The 22615-nt window shown below is 37.8% G+C and overlaps 2 protein-coding genes and 1 pseudogene across 2 annotated transcripts; all 3 read left to right on the top strand.

The window, feature by feature from the left end:
* On the top strand, window positions 1–911 carry LOC147364902 (olfactory receptor 4K15-like; annotated as a pseudogene).
* A 10145-nt stretch (window positions 912–11056) lies between these two features.
* Window positions 11057–12028, top strand: LOC147364901 (olfactory receptor 4K5). The gene has a single exon (XM_086318863.1). The coding sequence runs from the start codon at window positions 11057–11059 to the stop codon at window positions 12026–12028; it is 972 nt and encodes a 323-aa protein (XP_086174989.1).
* Window positions 12029–21679: 9651 nt separating this feature from the next.
* On the top strand, window positions 21680–22615 carry LOC147364900 (olfactory receptor 4K1). The gene has a single exon (XM_086318862.1). It carries the CDS (start codon window positions 21680–21682, stop codon window positions 22613–22615), a length of 936 nt encoding a protein of 311 aa, XP_086174988.1.

The following is a 22615-nucleotide window of genomic DNA, read 5'->3' as shown; positions in this document are numbered from 1 at the left end:
ATGGACCAAGAAAATAATTCAGGAGTGACTGAATTTGTATTGCACAGTCTTCCAGGTTCTTTCTGTTTTTCATTTTTTACACTCTTCTATTTATCTATTGTGCTGGGGAACCTCCTCGTAGTGCTCACAGTCTTCTCTGAACCTTCCCTACACACACCCATGTACTTTCTACTCAGTAACCTCTCCTTCATTGATGTGTGTCTGTCCACCTTTGCTACCCCCAAAATGATTGTTGACTTCCTTGTGGAGCACAAGACCATCTCCTTTGAAGGCTGCATGGCCCAGATATTCTTCCTGCACATCTTTGCCGGTGGTGAGATGATGCTTCTTGTGGCCATGGCATATGATAGATATGTGGCCATATGTCCCTCCTGCATTATGCCACCATCATGAATATGCACAAGTGCATAAGCCTTGTGGTGGGCTCCTGGCACACTGGGGTTCTGCACTCAGTAAGTCAGTTGGTCTTCACAGTATACCTCCCATTCTGCGGCCCCAACAGAGTGGACAGTTTTTTCTGTGACCTTCCCCTGGTTATCAAACTTGCCTACACAGACACCTTCACTCTTGAGGTTCTGATGCTTTCAGATAGCGGTCTAATGGCCATGTGCTCCTTTGTGCTCTTACTGGTCTCCTACACGGTCATCCTGGTCAGTGTGCGGCGGCGTTCCTCAGCGGGCATGGCCAAGGCAAGGGCCACCCTGACTGCCCACATAGCCGTAGTAACCCTCTTCTTTGGGCCCTGCATCTTCATTTATGCCTGGCCTTTTAGCAGTCTCCCAGTGTATAAGTTTCTCTCAATATTTTATACAGTTTTTACTCCTCTTTTAAACCCCTTGATCTATACCTTGAGAAATAAGGAGGTAATATCAGCAATGCCAAAACTAAGGCACCAACAGGTGAGTTCCTAATGGTCTTCCAGTTCTCCTTTGTGGCAAACAGCAGCCCATAATAATAGCCAGGTTAGTGTACCTTCTTCTGTGAATTAGTTATGTCTCAAATACCATAGGACACATTTTCTTCCTTTTCATATCTTTTGCTTACAGAACAGCAAACTAGCCATCTTAGATAATAGAAGAATAGGACACCCTGTCTTTTGCTTGTGAAATAATTTTTTTTAATTTCATGGCAAAATTATTTATAGTGTTGGGAAAGGCTGTATTTTCCCTTTTATCCCCTTTGAGGTCTTGTGGATAAACTAGTAATAAAAGTGACACAAAGCAAATTAACAGGAGAAAAAGAAACACATTTTAATTCATCCACATGAAACTCTCATAGAAATGAAACCTAATAAGAGGCCAAAGCAGGCAGATTTCATACATTTTAGACAAAAAACAAACAAACAAAAAACAATAAATTTGTGAGGAATTGACAGGACAAAGAAACTTAGGATTTGGGTGCCCAATTAATGAAGAATCTAAACAGAGTTTGCACTTGGGGTAGTAAATTAAAGAAGTAACAAGGTTTGTTTCTGTAGGCTTCTTGATCCACTTCTGTCTTTGGTGATAAGGGTATCCTTCTACCTCCAGATACAGAGGGTGCAACCCCTCATATAAGAGATTTTCTACTTTCAGCAGACAGAAATGCGGGTCAGTCAGGGTGTCCTTCTTGCACTGGTCATTTCTTAAGTAACTTTAAGAATCAATATAGTAACTTTAATAATCAGTATGCCATTGAGGCACATTTCGAGGCAACTTACTATGGACACCAACAATAATATTAAAAGTCCTCTTTTTCTAAGTCTTTTTTTTCTTGTAGATTATTGGTGGAAACGTAAATTGGTGCAGTAAAAAACAGTGTTAAGAAAACTAAAAATAGAACTGCTATATGATTTAGCAATTCCACATCTAAGTGTATATATATATATATCACACACACACACACATCTGGAAAAAATGAAAGCACTAATTCAAAAAGATATACACACCTTGATATTCATAGTAGCCCTGTTTACAATAGCCATTATCAGAAGTAACACAAGTGTTCATCATCAGATAAATGGATTAAAAAGTTGTGATATATATATATATATATATATATATATAACAATGGAATATTACTCAACCATATAAAGGAATGAAATTCTGCCGTTTGCAGCAATGTGGATGGACCTAGAGAATATTACATTTAGTAAAATAAGTTAGAGAAAAACAAATACACTATGATATCACTTATGTGCATTATTTAAAAAGTAATACAAATGAAGGCATACAGTAAAACAGAAACACATTCACAGATATAGAAAGCAAACTAGTGATTACCAGTGGGGAGAAGAAATGGGAGAGGGGCCTGTTAGGGGTCTGGAATTAAGAGATACAAATGACTATGTGAAATTGAAAGTGAAGTTGCTCAGTTGTGTCCAACTGTTTGTGACCCCATGGACTGTAGCCTACCAGGCTCCTCCATCCATGAAATTTTCCAGAAAAGAGTACTGGAGTGGGTTTCCATTTCCTTCTCCAGGGTATCTTCCCAACCCAGGGATTGAATCCAGGTCTCTGGCATTGCAGGCAGACATTTTACTGTCTGAGCCACCAGGGAAGCCAAAAATACACAAATGACTGTGTATAAAATAGATATGCAACAGGGATACATTGTATAGCACAGAGTATTATAGCCATTTTCTTGTAATAACTTCTAATGGAATGTAAACTGTAAAAATACTGAATCAATATGCTGTACTCCTGAAACTAATATAATATTGTGAATCAACTATATGTCAATAAAAGTCATATTTTCCTTAAAAAAAGGTGATCAAATTAATGCTTCTTCTAATCTACTTGGTAAATATGGAGGTGTACAAAATACTAAAATTATGTATAATATGTAAATCATATTTTCAAGTTTTAGGATAGTAATTAATTTACAATTATGTTCCAGCCATCATCTTATCTGGTATCATTATTGTCATAAATTTTACAGATGAGGAAAACTTGGCACAGTTCTCATCATTTTAGTTGACAGAATAAGTCCTTCTGATTGTAGACCTCATTCCCTGTCTCTTCTTTCTTCATATATGTATATAAACACAAACAACTGTATTCCTTGCTATTCAAGCTATTTTTATCTGAAGTCAGGAACTACACTGAGATAATTTTTTGTATATTGGCAGATTATTTCTTGCAATCTAAAGTCTCATTGCAAACTAACCAACTTTAGAGATCAAAGAGCACATAGGTTATGTTGCAGAACTCATCTGAACTCAGAAACCAAATAGATTTGCATACTTAAACAATGTTACAAATACTAAAACATGACTTCTCAAGCAATGTTTACATATTTCAGTGTATTAAATCAAAGTTAAGAAATGAGACTTAAATTTGGCTATTCAAAGAGTACATACAAAAATAGACATCTTTCCATATAAAAGGAGAGGATTGTTTCTAATAGTGTTAAATGTGTGACTTTGCTCTGTGTATTCTCCTTCCTATCTCCATGCCATGCCCTCCAATTTATGTTGACCAATAAAACATAGTATTTTAAGGCTCTTTCAAAGTATAAAATCATTATTTTGAATTTTCAAAAATTTTAACTTTTTAAAACTTAAATTTAATGTTCAATTCTTATTCATAGTGTAACCTTCTTTCACCAATTAGAAAACTGAGAGTGTCATACAAATTAATTTAGTTGAACACACTCATAATTGGCAAGAAGAAGAAATGAGTCAAGTAACTTTAACTTCTGACTTCTAGTCTTTGAAAGAAAGTCCATGCCCAAAGGCAAGTTATGCTTTTGATATAGCATATATAGAAGAAATAGTTTTATGGAATAGGATTTAATGCCAATTATATTTTAAACAGTTTGAGACTCATTTTTTTCTCCATAACTTTACCATTCTGTATGGTTCTGTTGATTCTTCTGTGAAACATAGACTTAAAAGATAATAACCTAATATAGGACTGAGTCATACAATAATGGAAATGATAAAGCAAAACACATATTCAATGATCACATAAAGTTTATAAGTTGTGTTTTTTATATCATCTCATTCCATCCTTGCAAAATATCTATGGATTAGAAAACCAAGCTTATACCTCTATTGGCAACACTATTGAAACTTAAAAAAATAATAAAAATACTTATGAGTTTTTGGTATTATTTAACAGAAATGAAGGACATCATGATATCTGAAATAGTGGAAGTTTGAGGAGGGGAAAGTTGATGGAAAGTGACTGTAGGTCATGAAAATGACGGGCGGTGCTTGGCTATCAGGGGTAAATTTTGTTTGTGCAGGACTGTTTGGGTCTGGGAACTTCATGAAAGTATGGACTAGCAGAGAAAACTAAGTAGCACAAGGAAAAGACCAAAATATCTGTCTTCACTCCGAACTTATGGATATAAAAATGCTTCCTGTTGGAAATTACAATAGTGGGATTACCCACATATAAGTTTAGAGTTTGAATTTATATGCTGTGTATATTTTTAACACAATTACCTGATAAAATCACATATGATATTGAGAACTCAGGGGCTTCCATGGTGGGCAGTGGTAAAGAATCTGCCTGCCAATGCAGGACATGCAGGAGACATGAGTTCAATCCCTGGGTCAGGAAGATCCCCTGGAGGAGGAAGTGGCAACCTCCTCCAGTATTCTTCCTGAAGAATCCCATGGACAGAGGAGCCTGGAGGGCTACTGTTCATGGGGTGGCAAAAAGTCGGACACAACTGAGCACAGCACAGTACTTAGTATTGAGAACTCAAAGGGACAATGAATTTTGGGTGGCCTTTGGAAAAGCAAAAACAAAAACGTCTCTGAAGGATCACATGGATTTAGACACATGAAGTCCTGCTGCTGAGCACAGAAGAATTGATGCTTTTGAACTGTGGTGTCGGAGAAGACTCTTGAGAGTCCCTTGGACTGCAAGGAGATCCAACCTGTCCATCCTTAGGGAGATCAGTCCTAGGTGTTCATTGGAAGGACTGATATTGAAGCTGAAACTCCAATACTTTGGCCACCTCATGAGAAGAGCTGACTCATTGGAAAAGATCCTGATATCGGGAAAGGTTGAGAGCAGGAGGAGAAGGGGACGGCAGAGGATGAGATGGTTGGATGGCATCACAGACTCAATGGACATGAGTTTGGGTGGACTCCGGGAGTTGGTGATGGACAGGGAGGCCTGGCATGCTGCGGTTCATGACAAAATAGATTAACCTCCTGTTTCCTCCTCAATCAGTAGTAAATCTATTAGATATATAAGAAATATGTTCAAAATGACTAAATACATATAGCAAATAAAAAGGAGAAAATATTACCGTCATAAAGTAAAAGCAGGTGACTTCTGCCTAGGGTAAAAAGAGTAGACATAATTTTCCATATTCCTCCTGGTAAATATAATTATAATAGTGGACATAATCTATAAAACAAACATTATAAGAAGAGAGACTAGATAGGGACCCAAGGAATGACATAATATAACTTAAAAAGCCAACAACTCAGAAACTCTAATGAGAAAAGACAAAAAAAAAAAAAAAATCTTAACAAAATCTTGTTCTCTCAAGCTGAAGAACCAAGAAGAAGGCAGCTGGCAAGATAGAAAACTTCCAGAATAATTTCTCTACTCCAGGCAAACACCATACCAAAAAATCTTTCATCCTACTTCACACTAGCAAAGGCCAATGGATAGCTTAGACTCCTATCCCTGGCCAAACTGTAAAAATATACCCAAATGCCCCCACCTCCTGAGATGGTGTCAGAGGAGGGCATGTAGGGAGCCAGAGCTCTCATCTTTGTCAGACTATAATCATCCTCCTCCCTTGGTGTAAGTGGGGAGCAGCATCAGCCTTCAATCCCTCCCAGCCAGGTAGTATTGAAGGAGGCCTCGGGAGGAGCCAGAACTCTCTCCAACCCAGCAATGACTAGAAGTTCCTCACTTATCTTTGGGTGTTGAGAAACCAGACTTCTACCCCCACTGGTCCTGAGAAAGCATTGTTCCCCTGTCTTCATTTTTTTTTTTCTCCCTGCCAAAAAAAAAATGTGGGTTGTGTCTCTTTTATCATCAAAGATGTCATGCTCATCATATAATTTTTATTGTGCTTTTATTTTACTAACCTTAGAAGAAATGGGCACTAGCTTTTAGGTAGAGAATGAGGCCCAGTGATTCACCATCATTTTCACATACAAATGGAGAAACTGAGATTCAGGAATTGTGTTTTACCTAAAAGAATATGGCTGGTTAGCCCCTAAGTTCAAATCTCTCTCCAGGCATGTAGGCAGCTAGTGAGGTTGGGTTCTCTGAAGAGTTAAAAGCCAAGTACAGTGAGGGTGCAAAATAAAGAGAAGACTGGTCTCCCTTTAAGCTAAGGATAAACAGAGGCTAGATTTGTGGAAAATATGTGGAAACCCATCCAACAAGGAATATACATATTTATGATTCCAATTCCTTCAAGTCTTTGCTCAAATGGAATGTATAACAGGTACCTGTCAAAGCAATTTATAAAGAAGCGAGCTAAGCAGACCAGTTTAAATAAGGTTAGTGAGGTTTGTTATGTAGATTCCCTGGTGTCATCTCAGCTGGTAAGGATCTAGAGTTGTCTCTGATTAACTTCTGACCTTCCTGGTGGAAAGGAGAAGGGAACACCCATACAAATGTATGTCCTGGTTTTAGGCAGATAGGGAGGGCAGAGAGCTTTGCTTGTATCTGCTTCTTCTCAATTGTCCTGAGATTAAAATGATTCTTAAGCCAAAGTGGCATATTTCAGGATGGCATATTTTGCTACCTTTCACAGTGCTTTATTATTAATAAAGATGAAAGAAATATAGCAAAACATTAAAATATGACAAAATTGAACACTATACAAAGACATTTAACAGTTCTCTTTGAGTATACTTGAAATGTTAAAGTAGTTTTACAGAAGGGTAAACTGAGGCTCAGAGTTAAATGATTTACCTAATAACTTATTCTTAGTTATTAATAGAGTTGGGAACAAGAATCTACCTCCTTTAAGTTCTTATTCTTTGTCCTTTCCTCTGTGTACTGCCCAAGGGCTGAAAGACCCTCCCTCTTTCTCTTATGATTCTATGGCCCTCATTGTAATTGTCAACAATGTGGGATGCTATTTACTTTGTTCCAAAGGGAATATGTAGTGGAAAGTATTAATAATACCCATTGGAAGATGAACCTTTGCTATCTATTGCTAAAGCTCCAAAGCTTCAGTTGGTCACTTAGATAAAACCATGCACTATTCCAGTTTGACAGGAGAAAAAGGCATCTGTAAGTATAACTAGGTGGAAAAAGTTAATCCCACAATAGAAAACTGAAGAGTTCAACTTACATCTCTGATATGTCTTGTATCAGGTAGGTTATATCTAACAAAAATGTACATTAAGAATAGATTGTGTCCAGGTATGTATTGCATCATTACATTGTGCCTCAAAGAGAATGCACAGATGGGAGCAAAATGTGTTAGAAGTAAAAGAAAATGAGTCAAGATGAGAATGTTCGTGTGTTTTAGCAGATTTGGAAGAATTTGTGAGAAATTATGTAAGAAGGTGAAGTATTCTTGGGCAGATCATGACAAACTCCAATTGTACTTAAAAAAATCCATTCAGTTCAGTTCAGTTCAGTCGCTCAGTCGTGTCCGACTCTTTGCGACCCCATGAATCACAGCACGCTGCTTACCTAGCATCTGAATAAATAAACATGAAAATCAAGGCTATATATTTCTTTGTGGATACAGGCCTATGAAGTAAAACTATAAAAAAAAATCATGGAAATGTTAATACCAAATTCAGCTTATAGTTTTGTAGTTGTATATCTTTGCATCAATGATTTACTTTATACTCTGTAAAAGTGGATCAGACAAGATTTATTTAAACCTATAGAAATACAGTGCAAATTTCTTGTTAAGATTCTCATTATTTTTTATCACTTTTTAAAAGCCTGGTAAACAGACTGTTGTTTATTTTCAATACAAAAAAATAAGTATTTTCTCTATGCTGCAATTCAAAGGGATTATCTTATTCTCTTTGAATTTGTTGGTTTGATTATGGGCACTGGTTTTAATGACTCAAGTATGAGCTTGTATTATTAATGAGATGAAATATTTTTGTTCCATGTGGAGATGAAGTTTATGTAGGCAGTTTATGGTTTGTAGACAATTTACTGGGAAGGCCTCTGTGCACAGGGAGATTAGAAGATAGAAATACTAAGTAAAATGATAGATATGAGGTGAAATATATTTCAGTTAGCAAGGCGATGGCGCCCCACTCCAGTACTCTTGCCTGGAAAGTCCCATGGACGGAGGAGCCTGGTGGGCTGCAGTCCATGGGGTCACAAAGAGTTGGACACGACTGAGCGACTTTACTTTCACTCTTCACTTTCATGCATTGGAGAAGGAAATGGCAACCCACTCCAGTGTTCTTGCCTGGAGAATCCCAGGGACAGGGGAGCCTGGTGGGCTGCTGTCTATCGGGTAGCACAGAGTCGGACATGACTGAATCGACTTAGCAGCAGCAGCAGCAGCACTAAGTGCATTTATGGAAAATCTATTCCATGCAAAATATCTGTACTATATCCTGTGAGTTGTATATAAGATGCACAAGTATTCAAGCATCTCTCCATGTGGTAGGGAAACGTTAGCTACCCACAGACTCTTACCTTAAAAGAGAACATAATATACATGTAAGTAAAGCACCTCAACAAAATTAGGAGGTGAGAAATTTCAGCTTAAGCTCTGTGAAGACTTATTGAGGAGATGACACTTGCATTGGAATAGACCATCTATTTGAGAAAGATAGGAAAAAATGAATAGGTAGTGTTTACCAGCTTAATAAATGACTGAGTGTGTCTTTGCTGGAGAACAGTGTGGATAAAACCAGATCAGACCATGTATACTTGGTTGTCAAGGTAAAGAATTTAAAATTTATTTATTTTTTGACTTTAAGGAGTAATGAGATGTTACAAGTGGAAGAGTGAGGAAAAAGTAAGGTTTACAACCTGGAAGAATAATAGTGCCAGTTACACAATGAAAAATCCTGAAAGGGAAAAACAGTTGAATTGAGGAGAAAAGTTGTGAGCCAGAAATGTACCTCATTCTCTTAATTTATACCCATTGTGCTGTGTGCTCAGTTGCTCAGTCAAGTCCAACTCTTTGTGACCCTATGGATCATAGGCCGCCACGCTCCTCTGTCCATGGGATTTCCCAGGCAAGAATATTGGACTGGGTTGTGATTTCCTTCTCCAGGGTATCTTCCCAACCCAGGGACTGAGCCTACATCTCCTGCTCTGGCAGGCGGGTTCTTTACCAGTAGCCACCAGGGACGCCCATATAATGGAATATTACTTAGTCCTCCAGGAGATCTTCCTGACCCAGAATCAAACCCCTGTCTCATGTCTCATGCATTGGCAGGCAGGTTCTTTACCACTAGCACCACCTGGGAACCACTTTATACGCATTGTATTCACACAATAAACATTTTCACTAGGTACAGTTCATCATTTTATGTAATAAGTTTATAAACTTGAGCAAGAACAACTTTAGAGATGGGGAAACAGAAAGAAAGTGAGTCCACATGGAAAAGGTAATAAAATAATGTATGGTGTATTTCAGAATACTGTCAGTTATGTATTGTTACTAATACATTCATTTAATTTTTAATTTTTTTAAGATGGATTCTCTTAATAGTTCGACTCCAGAAGTCTACAATAATGTATATATAAAACGTGGATAAGTTGAAACATTTCTTTGAACATTCTTCCAATAAAAATATAGGAAATGATTTTCTACTTGAGGGCTTCCCTGTGTGGATTGTGATTATATCTGGATCTAAATGAGCATTGATAAAAAAGTATAGAGTTTCAGATATGTAGGATGAATAAATTCTGGAGATCTAACGTACAGCATGGTGACTATAGTTAGTAGTAATGTATTATATATTTAAAATTTGCTGAGACTAGATTTTAATTGTTTCACAAATGAAAAGATAACTATGTGGGATAATGGATATGTTAATATTAGCTTGATTGTGGTAATAATTTCAGTGTATACACATACCAAAATATCACACTGTATACCTTAAATATTTTTTACTCATCAGTTATTACTCAATAAAGCTAGAGAGGGTGGGGTTGAGAGTCTAGGACGGTATTCCAGGGACAGAGTGAGACTTTAGCTTCTTGTATGAAATAGGCAGTTGAACACATATATGTTCTTACATGGGGGTAAGATCACTTCTCACTCTAAGGTTCATTACTATAACTGTGTTCAATGGTTAATTGTAAGAACAAATAGAGCTATAAATACAGCTTCCTGAAAGTTTTTTTTTTTTTTCCCAGTTCAATGGGATTGGATTTATATAGCAGGGCTATATTATTACAGGGAAGAAATGAGATGCAAGTTTGAAATAATTCTCAGGATTATTCTGATTCCAAATAAAATATATTTAAAGGAACATGGGACATTTATAACTCAATTATTTTTATTTCTCTATGCTGAAACAACTAGTGTTTAATTATGAAGATGTCTTAATAATCTCATGGAGAACACTAAGCAAGAGGATCATAAATTATTCTAAATCTAATTTTGATAGGCAAACATAATGAAAAAATTTAGGTTCTGTTTTTAAATTATTAAGCAAAGATGAGTTTTAGATAATTAAAATAAAGTTATAATATGCATTTTAAGAAATTATACAGAAGAGTAATTGACAGTCTGGGTTGCAACTATAGACCTGGAAAACATATAGTCAACAGTATCTCCTTGTAGGAACTGTTTAAATTGTTATTATTCCTGCAATAGTAGTAAAGTTTTGTATACATTGTGATCACGATAAGTCAGGTCATGAATGAGCTTGTTTACTACTGTGTGAAAGATTATTAAGACTATCCCAAAACTCAAGAGGTTCTAATGAGACTGGTAAAATTATCTGGACATTCTCATAAGATCCTTCTGACTCTTCAGATACATTATCATGGTCTCTTCAAAATTTTTCATTCAGCAAATATGCATTATATCTGGTATCTCAGAATCCTTTACATTAAAAGTGTTATAGTTTGTAATTCTGATTCCTCCGATTCCCCTTCTTCAGGATTGTTTCAGAGCAAGTCTGCAGCCTGGATCCATGGATAAGGTCAATTCATCAGTGGTGTCTGAGTTTGTATTACTGGGACTCTCTAGTTCTCAGGAGCTCCAGCTCTTCTTTTTCGTGTTCTTCTCTGTGTTGTATATGGTCATTGTGCTGGGAAATCTTCTCATTATCCTCACAGTGACTTCTGACAGCAGCCTGCACTCTCCCATGTACTTTCTCTTGGGAAACCTTTCCTTTGTGGACATCTGTCAGGCTTCCTTTGCTACTCCTAAGATGATTGCTGATTTTCTGAGTGAACACAAGACCATCTCCTTCAGTGGCTGCATAGCTCAGATTTTCTTCATTCACCTTTTCACTGGAGGGGAGATGATGCTACTTGTCTCCATGGCCTATGACAGATACGTAGCCATATGCAAACCCCTGCACTATGTCATCATCATGAGACGAAGGACGTGCACTGTTCTGGTAATGATCTCCTGGGCTGTGGGCTTGGTGCACACACTAAGCCAGTTGTCATTTACTGTGAATCTGCCTTTTTGTGGGCCCAATGTAGTAGACAGCTTTTTCTGTGACCTCCCTCGAGTGACCAAACTTGCCTGCCTGGACTCTTACATCACTGAAATACTAATTGTAGTCAATAGCGGAATCCTTTCCTTAAGCACTTTCTCACTCTTGGTCAGCTCTTATATCATTATTCTCATCACTGTCTGGTTTAAGTCTTCTGCTGCAATGGCCAAAGCATTTTCTACTCTGGCTGCCCATATTACTGTAGTAATATTATTTTTTGGACCTTGCATATTCATCTACGTGTGGCCCTTTACCAGCTACCCTGTGGATAAAGTTCTTGCCATATTTTATACCATTTTCACTCCCATTCTAAACCCCATTATTTATACATTAAGGAACAGAGATATAAAGATTGCCTTCAGGAAAATTATGATCCATTATTCAAGGGCCAAGAAAATTTCTGAAAGGCCAATAATAGTGAGGAATTCCCTTTATTAAGACTGCTGCTGCTGCTAAGTCGCTTCAGTCGTGTACGACTCTGTGCAATCCCAAAGACGGCAGCCCACCAGGCTCCCCTGTCCCTGGGACTCTCCAGGCAAGAAAACTGGAGTGGGCTGTCATTTCCTTCTCCATTATTAAGACTAAATTCATTCAAATTCCACAAATCAATAGTCTGTTTATAAATATTTTCAACATGCTGCGTGGTACATCTTAACTCTGGTGAAAGTAATGAAGAAGATGATTTAGAGAATATTTAGTGGATATTAAGTTTTTTCGCAGATATCATCTTAGCAAAAGTTACATATCCAAGAATGTGAAAAAAAATATCATGACTACTGGTTCTGGAGATAAGTTACGGGATGGCTGTGTATAGATAGCATAGATGCTTTGCTGCTGCTGCTGCTGAGTAGCTTCAGTCGTGTCTGACTCTGTGCGACCCCATAGACGGCAGAGCACCAGGCTCCCCCGTCCTTGGGATTCTCCAGGCAAGAACACTGGAGTGGGTTGCCATTTCCTTCTCCAATATAGATGTTTTAGTTATAGGTAAATATAAGTAGGATGGGAAAAAAGAATGAGTAGCTGATTCTTTGGCGGGGATAACTTTAGACACTTAAAAAAATCTTATGTTTCCTAATTTACATGCCTAAGAATCAATATAGGCAAATAGTATTCAAGAATTTGAAACTGAATTTTCCCATAATAGCAGGGTATACTATTTTCCCAGTATCCCAGGATAGCAGCTTCACTGATTTAAGATAAGTGCATAAAATTAAGTGAAGATTCTTCAGTTATGAAATTTCTCCTCCAATATCAATTATGCCTATCCCATATTATTTTCCAATAATTAACAGTGCTTTAAAATATGGAAATAAATATAATTGGAAGTTTACTTTTCAAATATATAGTGGGCTTTCTCTGATCAGTTAAGGAAATGCCAGTTTCCTCTGAAATTACGAGTTGTAGAGGAGAATCTTTAAAGCTGACCAATTCAACACTGACTTTTCAGTCTGTTCTATAAAGAGCTGTGCAGCACTCTTTGTATGTGGGCCAAATACAGAGTTCTTTGTTATAATGATCAATGTTAAACATACATCCTGGTTAGCAATCAGGACCCCACAAACGGATCTCTACCCTGGACTCTGGGGACAGTTAGGGAAATTATTACTGTTGATTAGACGTTCTAAGTTTACTTTCCAAAATCTCTCAATTCATACAAGGCAAATAGATTATGTAAATATTAGTCTCTCTTTTATTCTAAGAATGAAAACTCTAATTTTGCACTTTATTGTTTGCCTTTTTTATTTATTGTTGCACTTTATTGTTCAGTTATACACTGTAATGTGAAGGCAGTTGGTTTTTAGTTTGGGTAAGTTGATTTGGTAGGTAATTTTTGACATTGAAATCTATATGCCATATATAATATTGAATTAATCTTAAATTTGTATTTTAATGGACTTCTTGAAATAAAATGCTAAATATTAAGAAACAGCCTGAATTCCCAGAGTTAATTTCACAGAAGAAGAAATGTTCGTGTCAGAGGACTCCAAATTTTGAATTTTTCCACATGGCCTCACTTACATTGTATACAAATGAACAAAGTATCTTTACAAGGTCTCTCTCAAGGAGATATAAAGTGCTACCTATATCTCAACTAAGTTTTTGCAAAGAATGTCTGGAAAGCCAGCAATTTTTCTTGTAGTAGAGAAAAACACATTTTGTTCTTAATTCTTTATGTAATCTCTTTACGAGCTGCATATTCAAGGTCCTACCTTTAAATGTTGATGAAGTTGACAACTTTCTTAGCAGTAGATACAATTTCAGATAAGTTAGAAGGATTTCCAGCCAATGTGTGCCAAGAAAAAGAGCAATGGTCACAATTATGTCTGGTGTTTCCTTTCATCAAAAAAGGTAATAAGAAAGGTTAGAAGAAAATTACAAGTATTCCTTTAATAAAAAGTATATTTTTCCTCCCTGAAGGAGGGCATGGAAACCCACTCCAGTATTCTTTCCTGGAGAATCCCATGGACAGAGGAGCTTGGTGGGCTACAGTCCATAGGGTTGCAGAGAGTTGGACACTACTGGAATGACTTAGCATACATATTTTTTCCTTAGTGCATTTCCTTTTTTTTTAAAAAAAATATGTATTTTTGATGTGAACCATTTTTAAAGTTTTTAAAAATGCCAGGAAGTCCCTCCTTTGTCCATTTCTTGACAAGGAAACTATATCAGTTAACAGTTTAGCAGGAGAAAATCAAACAAAATTTAGTAACATACATACATGTGAGAGACCAGGAAAACTGGGTAACTCACCAAAATGGCTACAACCTTCACCTATATACTGCCTGCAGCTAAAGAAAAAAGAGGATGTTGGGGATAGAGGTATGGTGAGAGGAAGGCAACTTACATGGAAATACAAAAGCAAATGTTTGGTAAATGAATATTTGCGGAGCTGTGCAGAGACAATGGGACACTGAGAAGAATCTTAACAGGCTTTGCTGTATTCCTCCCTGCTATACACCTAGTTCATATTATAGTTATTAAGGAGACACCACTTCAGTCGTGTCTGACTTTGCAACCCTATGGACTCTAGCCCACCAGGCTCCTCTGTCCATGAGATTTTCCAGGCAAGAACACTGGAGAGGGTTGCTGTGCCCTTCTCCAGGGGATCTTCCCAACCCAGGAATGGAACCCATTCTTCCCAACCCAGGGATGGAAACTTGTCTCCTGCATTGGCAGGCGGGTTATTTACCACCAGCTGGAAAGCCCATCACGGAGAAGGCAATGGCACCCCACTCCAGTACTCGTGCCTGGAAAATCCCATTGACGGAGGAGCCTGGTGGGCTGAAGTCCATGGGGTCACTAAGAGTCAGACACAACTGAGCGACTTCACTTTCACTTTTCACTTTCATGCATTGGAGAAGGAAATGGAAACCCACTCCAGTGTTCATGCCTGGAGAATCCCAGGGACAGGGAAGCCTGGTGGGCTGCCTTCTATGGGGTCACACAGAGTCAGACACGACTGAGGCGACTTAGCAGCAGCAGCAGCAGCAGGGAAGCCCATCAAGGTAATACCTCCCTTCCTAAAACAGATCCTGTCTACATTCTTTAGGCAGTTAAAGGGAAAGTCAAAGTTTCTTCCTGAGTCTTTGCATCTTACTTGTCTTCATTTCAAAATAATTCTCATGCCAAAGAAATATTTTGGGGTAGCAAATTGTGCTTCCCTACAGCTATTTTAATGATAATCTCTTTTTCTTTTCCTGCAAGCAAAAGAAACTATTTCTGACCATTCAAAGCACAAAGTTACTATCATAAGAAATTAGTATAAAGGAAAAAAAATGTTGCTTTTTGTATCAGCTCTAAAAGGATCAAACCCTTAACCACTGCAGTCACCTACTGACAGTGCACCCAAGAGGAACTCAGAATGGAGAAAAACTGGTAGCACTCTATGCTTTGGATGCCTGCCTCTAGATAGTTCATATGCCGTTTGAAGGACAATTTTTCAATGACCTCAGATTCTTGTATTTTTCCATACATAGAAAAGCACTAATTTCCATACATAGAAAAGCATTAATTTGATCAACTGTCTGTTCCTTTGGAATTAGCAGTAATCTGCTATTTTGTTTGACTACATGTTTTTCTCAGCAAAAAATTTGTATTCTGGCTCCTCCCTCACCTCTTCAAACAGTTCTTCAGAGTTCTTTTGAGAGACTGTCTCCTGGGCTGTTCTCCAGGCTTTTCTGGTGGCTCTGATGGTAAAGAATCAGCCTGCAATGCCGGAGCTTGTGGTTCGATTCCTGGGTTGGGAAGATCCCCTGGAGCAGTGCATGCAACCCACTCCAGTATTCTTCCCTGGAGAATCCCCATGGACAGAGGAGCCTGGTGGACTACAGTCCATGGAGTTGCAAAGAGCTGGACATTACTGAGCAACTAAGCAAAGCACTCCTGGGCTATAGTCTTCAGTTATGTCTCTGAATAAAATTTAACTCACAGTATCTATGTTGTGCATTTTACTATTAGTCAATGTGTGGCCATATATATGTTTGGTTTGTAGAAATGTGCACATGATAATTTTACCAATCTTATATTTTTCCTGTCAGGTTTTTAATCTTATACTTATTCATCTATAAAAATAACATAATAATTTAATCATTGAATATATTCCACCACACTAAAATATTATATTTCTTTACTCTCAAATTTATGGATTTTTGGGTTGTTTCCAGTATCGATCTCTTTGAATCTATGCTGCAATACATGCCATTGTTCTTGTGTCCTTAGGTATGTGCACATTTTACTCGAGTGTGATTACACACACACACTTAGCATATACACATGCAAAGTGATAGGAGAAATCTATTTCAATCTCGTTCTTTAAAGATGGCCATTTAAAACTTACATCTACATCACAACCTTTGGAAATATGAAAGAGATGGGAATACCAGACCACCTGATCTGCCTCTTGAGAAATTTGTATGCAGGTCAGGAAGCAACAGTTAGAACTGGACATGGAACAACAGACTGGTTCCAAATAAGAAAAGGAGTATGTCAAGGCTGTATACTGTCACCCTGCTTATTTAACTTATATGCAGAGTACATCATGAGAAATGCTGGACTGGAAGAAGCACAAGCTGGAATCAAGATTGCCAGAAGAAATATCAATAACCTCAGATATGCAGATGACACCACCCTTATGGCAGAAAGTGAAGAGGAACTCAAAAGCCTCTTGATGAAAGTGAAGTGGAGAGTGAAAAAGTTGGCTTAAACCTCAACATTAAGAAAACGAAGATCATGGCATCTGGTCCCATCACTTCATGGGAAATAGATGGGGAAACAGTGGAAACAGTGTCAGACTTCATTTTTTGGGGCTCCAAAATCACTGCAGATGGTGACTGCAGCCATGAAATTAAAAGACGCTTACTCCTTGGAAGGAAAGTTATGGCCAACCTAGATAGCATATTGAAAAGCAGAGACATTACTTTGCCAACAAAGGTTTGTCTAGTCAATGCTACAGATTTTCCCTGTGGTCATGTATGGATGTGAGAGTTGGACTGTGAAGAAGGCTGAGCGCTGAAGAATTGATGCCTTTGAACTGTGGTGTTGGAGGAGACTCTTGAGAGTCCCTTGGACTGCAAGAAGACCCAACCAGTCCATTCTGAAGGAGATCAATCCTGGGATTTCTTTGGAAGGAAAGATGCTAAAGCTGAAACTCCAGTACTTTGGCCACCTCATGAGACGAGTTGACTCATTGGAAAAGACTCTGATGCTGGGAGGGATTGGGGGCAGGAGGAGAAGGGGACGACAGAGGATAAGATGGCTGGATGGCGTCACTGACTCGATGGACGTTAGTCTGGGTGAACTCCGGGAGTTGGTGATGGACAGGGAGGCCTGGCATGCTGCGATTCATAGGGTCGCAAAGAGTCAGACATGACTGAGCGATTGAACTGAACTGAACTGAATATGAAATATTATATGAAATATAGTTGAAAAGACTTGTCCACTAAAAAATATAGTCACAAATTGAAAGTAGAGAATTATTTTATTTGGTGGGAATGTTTAGAACTCCAAGCCTGGGAGACAGCATCTCAGTAGCTCTGAGATAACTTCTCCAAAGAGGCAGGAGAGGGAATCAGGCTATATACAAGTTTGGGACAAAGTGGGTAAGCAGTCTGAACATCAAAGACTATTGTTAAGTAGTAAGGAAAACCATCATGGGGAGATTCAAGGCTCAGGCTCACTGAATTCATTCCTTTCATATGCATCTCAGCTATCTAGGGCCAAATCCTGTTTCTAGATTGTTTACATCCTTAATTCCTTGTTCACCATATGGAGTGGCAGGTGTGGCAGATGCCTATTTCTTGCATCCCCCCAGGTCTTCAGCAATTGCCATGGGGGGTAGGCTGGTGGCATCTGCTGGATCACAGGCATTCTGCTCTGTTTTGGGGGACCTCATCCACATTTGGAGGCCAGAAATCGCCGATGACTCAACATTTCTTGTTTATTGATATGGCAGGAGGTATTTTCATTTCACAGACAGTTGAAATATTTTGGGGGAGAAATAGATTTTCATGTAGAAGATATGAGGGTGCCTTAAAATATTTGAAGAGACATTATGTTTAAGTGGGAGCAGGTTTTCTTTATTAAACTACAGATGGTAGAACCAGTTAAGCACTCTAACAATAGACTAAGCTGTCCTGTGAAATAGTAGGCTCCTTGTGATTGGAGGAAACTACTCAGAGGCTGGGTGATCATTTATAGGACAGTATGATTGTTTTCTTGGGCTCCAAAATCAGTGCAGATGGTGACTGCAGCCATGAAATTAAAAGACACTTGCTCCTTGGAAGAAAAGTTATGACCAACCTAGACAACATATTAAGAAGCAGAGACATTACTTTGCTGACAAAGGTCCGTATAGCCAAAGCTATGGTTTTCCCAGTAGTCATGTATAGATGTGATAGTTGCACTATAAAGAAAGCTGAGTGCCAAAGAATTGATGCTTTTGAACTGTGATGTTGGAGAAGACTCTTTAGAGTTTCTTGGACAGCAAAGAGATCAAACCAGTCAATGCTAAAGGAAATCCGTGCTGATGCTGAAGCTGAAACTCCAATACTTTGGCCACCTGATGTGAAGAACTGACTCACTGGAAAAAGATCATGATCCCTGATGCTGGGAAAGACTGAGGGCAGGAAGAGAAGGGGACAAGAGAGGATGAGATGGTTGGATGGCATCACCGACTTGATGGACCTGAGTTTGAACAGGCTCCAGGAGTTTGTGATGGACAGGGAAGCCAGGCGTGCTGCAGTCCACGGGGTCACAAAGAGTCAGACATGACTGAGTGACTGAACTGAACTTGACTGTTTTACTGACAGAAAGTTAGGAATTGAAAAATTACTTTGCTGACTAGGAATCAGTGATAAATAATCTTTTGCTTTCATACCAACTAGTTGGTAATAAACTTTTTCCCTTTCTTTTCCATTCCTGGAAAAATTATTTTGGAAAACATAATTACTCCCACTGTTGGATGACATCAGATCTCTAAAGGGTGATTTCTCACTTCCCCAAAGAAATCAGTTTCCTGGATTGAGGATGGAAAGCTTTATATTGCATTACCTTAGATATTATAATTGTATAGTCCAGGACAAGAGGAGCAGAGCCTTCACTACTTCAGGACAAGAACTGAGGGGTATGCTTTTGCACAGCTTAGTTCAGGGACAAGTTTAAATGCATCAAGTCAAGAGTATATTGCAAATATTTTTAATATGATGGGCAGCCAAGTTGATAATAATAGGATTAATATTTGATAAATAAAAGGAAGTATGATATAACCATTATCTGTCCCTTATATGCCATTTTTTATGCTTTCTATTCAGAAGATAATAGGCCATTTGTTAAAACAATTATTTACTATCACAATTTGCCTAGAATGAAGAAGGGGTAACTATATAATGGCCAGTAAGGGTAACCTTTACTGGTTTTGCTTTGCTGTCAACCACGCAGCTGGAAAGTGACAAAAGTTAGTTGTTCCTTTTTTACTAATGGGTTCTACCTTAAATATTAAGAAGAAAATGAGATATAACATTGACCCTAGTCTGTTCTACTTGGATTAAGAAATCATAGGAAACTAGGGTGGAGAAGATTTTGTAGTTGTTTCCTGTAGTTTGAAAAATGAAATGACAAATCTTATCATCTATTAGATACTTTGTAGAAAATTTGGATATTTTCAGAAAAACTTTTTTAAAAGATGAGACGATCTTTAAAAATTGAATAAATACCACTAACTACAGGTTATTAACCATTCTGCTTTCCCTTCCTCCTCTTCCTTCTACTTTCCTCCTTCTCCTCTTCTGCCCCCCTTTTCTCCTCTTACTCCGAATTATTTTCTTCTTATCTTCACCTCTCTCTCTCCCTTTCTCCCTCCCTCTCTCTTTAATGTTATTCCACTAAATTATCATGATATTTGTCAGGTTTTATCTAGGAGACTGAAAGTTATATGAAGTCCCTCATGGCCACAAATTTTATATGTTTAAAATTAATAACTATAGCTTTGTAGGATCATTTTTAGTTTTAGAAATGGAATTTCTTTCCTTTCCCATGTATGTTTGTCTCCTTCTCTGTATTTTTCATGTAAATACGTGATCAGAAAAGCCAACACTGGCACAAATCTTCCACACGGAGATGAGAATCACATAATGGAAGTTTGTAATGAGGTCAGTTCATGCCTTTTTAATCCATTTCTATTGTTGAGTAACTTAAGTTTCTGATTCCCCTGAAAACTCGAGATTGTAACTTAAATGCACCAAGTAAAGTCCTTGAAAGGGTAGAATTTAGTGCCTCAAAAATCAGGTTATCATCACATAAATTAAAGCTTCTAACAGTTTAAGTATTTTTAATTGGTTAATTTATGGTTACTGTTCAGACTTGCTTTTAAGCTTTTAAATATCTGTTGTATTAGTTATATCTTTCACTGAAGAATACAGGGTGTAGAACTTCAATCAGTATAGTGACAAATTAATACCTATTGTGTTGCGCTGGGTACACAGGGCTAAAGCCAAAAATGTCTCCTGATCCACAAGAAGTTGTGCAGGGTTTTCTTCTGGGATCAAGTGGCCACATGGTGCCCAATGTATTAAAGCAAAATGTCAAAAAATTTAGAGGCAATTTACACATTACTTAAATTTTCTCTTTTGAAAATCTATTATGTGTTCAAAATGCACCACATATAGTCATATAAAATATTTCCAAAAGGACAGACAGATTTTGACAAATCCAGGTGTGTCAGGCATGTTTGGGAAGAGACAAAAGGCGGAGTTGGAAGAGATTGAAGACACATAGGTGACTCATTCACCTTTGGTCTTTATGTAACAGAAGGTGAACTCTGATTATTGTTCAAAGGATGAAAGGAATGTTCTTGATTTTCACAGAAACTTTCAGAGTATTACCATTGCCTCTTCTTTCCACATTGTCACAAATTGCTTCCATTAAGCTTCCTAAAGCACTGTCAAACACTTTGTGATTCTCAGTTTTGAGAACATTAGTGTAATCCACTGGCATTATATTCAAGGCTACTTGCATCCATGATTTGCTCCTAACCTACCATTCCCAACTTCATTTTGACTGTTCCTTAGCACACCCTTCTCCAGCCAAGCCACTGAACTCATGACTCTCTGAGTATGCCTTTAATGTTTTCACCTTTTTAGCTTTAGTCCTGCTATTTCCCATGCTTAAAATAGCCGGTTCCTTCAGTTTTGGCTAGCAAATCACAAGCTTTTAAATAGTTTTAGCTAAAATGATACATATCCCATGATATGTTACCTTACCACTTTGGCATAGTTTATTTCATTTTGCTAGTATCTATGGTATTATTTTATCTGTTATTGTTTGCTTGTTTCTGATTTTATATTCTTATTTTTAATATGAATATCTTATCTCTCTATGATAGGATCCATATCTAATTATCTTTATTTCTCACTTCTACTTTCCACAGCAGTCATAGGTGTTAAATACTAGTTCACTGACTATTTACATAGTCTCATTAAATTAACTTTTAATTGAAAACTTATCATATTTCTTTTGTATATATACTAGATACAGTGTCAATCATTGTGACATTTTCCTGATTTTCTTTTACTTAGGTAACAGTGGATTGGATACATGGCTCACACAAATGAATCAATGGTATCTGAGTTTGTGCTTCTGGGACTCTCCAATTCTTGGGAACTTCAGCTTTTCTTTTTTGCCATCTTCTCAGTAGTGTATATGACATCAGTTCTGGGCAATATCATGATTATTGTTATTGTTTCCTCTGACTCCCATTTGAACTCTCCTATGTACTTCTTGCTCAGTAACCTTTCTTTCATTGATATCTGCCAATCTAACTTTGCCACCCCCAAGATGCTTGTGGACTTCTTTGTGGAACACAAAACTATCTCCTTTGAGGGTTGCATGGCCCAAATATTCCTTCTTCACAGTTTCGTTGGGAGTGAGATGATGTTGCTTGTAGCTATGGCATACGACAGATTTATAGCCATTTGTAAGCCTCTACACTATAGCACAATTTTGAATCGAAGACTATGCATAATTTTTGTGTTTATTTCCTGGGCTGTGGGTATTCTTCATTCTGTGAGCCACTTGGCTTTTACTGTGGATCTGCCATTCTGTGGCCCCAATGAGGTAGACAGCTTCTTTTGTGACCTTCCCCTGGTGATAGAGTTGGCTTGCATGGATACTTACGAGATGGAAATTATGACCCTAACTAACAGTGGCCTGATATCACTGAGCTGTTTTCTGGCTTTAGTCATTTCCTACACTGTCATTCTGATCACTGTCCATCACCGTTCCTCCAGTGGATCATCCAAGGCACTTTCTACAGTAACTGCCCATATCACTGTGGTGATTCTTTTCTTCGGGCCTTGCATTTATTTTTATATATGGCCTTTTAGCAGACTTTCTCTGGATAAGTTCCTTTCTGTGTTCTACACTGTTTGTACACCCCTGTTGAATCCCATCATCTACTCTCTGAGAAATGAAGATGTTAAATCAGCCATGAGAAAATTGAGAAACCGTCATGTGAGCTTCTCGAAAAACTAG

The sequence above is a fragment of the Bos grunniens genome, chromosome 10 (genome assembly GCF_055505025.1).
Source record: "Bos grunniens cultivar Pamir isolate PY7600 chromosome 10, Bosgru_T2T1.0, whole genome shotgun sequence".
In the NCBI taxonomy this organism is placed as follows: domain Eukaryota; kingdom Metazoa; phylum Chordata; class Mammalia; order Artiodactyla; family Bovidae; genus Bos; species Bos grunniens.
This window is presented reverse-complemented; position numbering and strand designations above follow the sequence as displayed.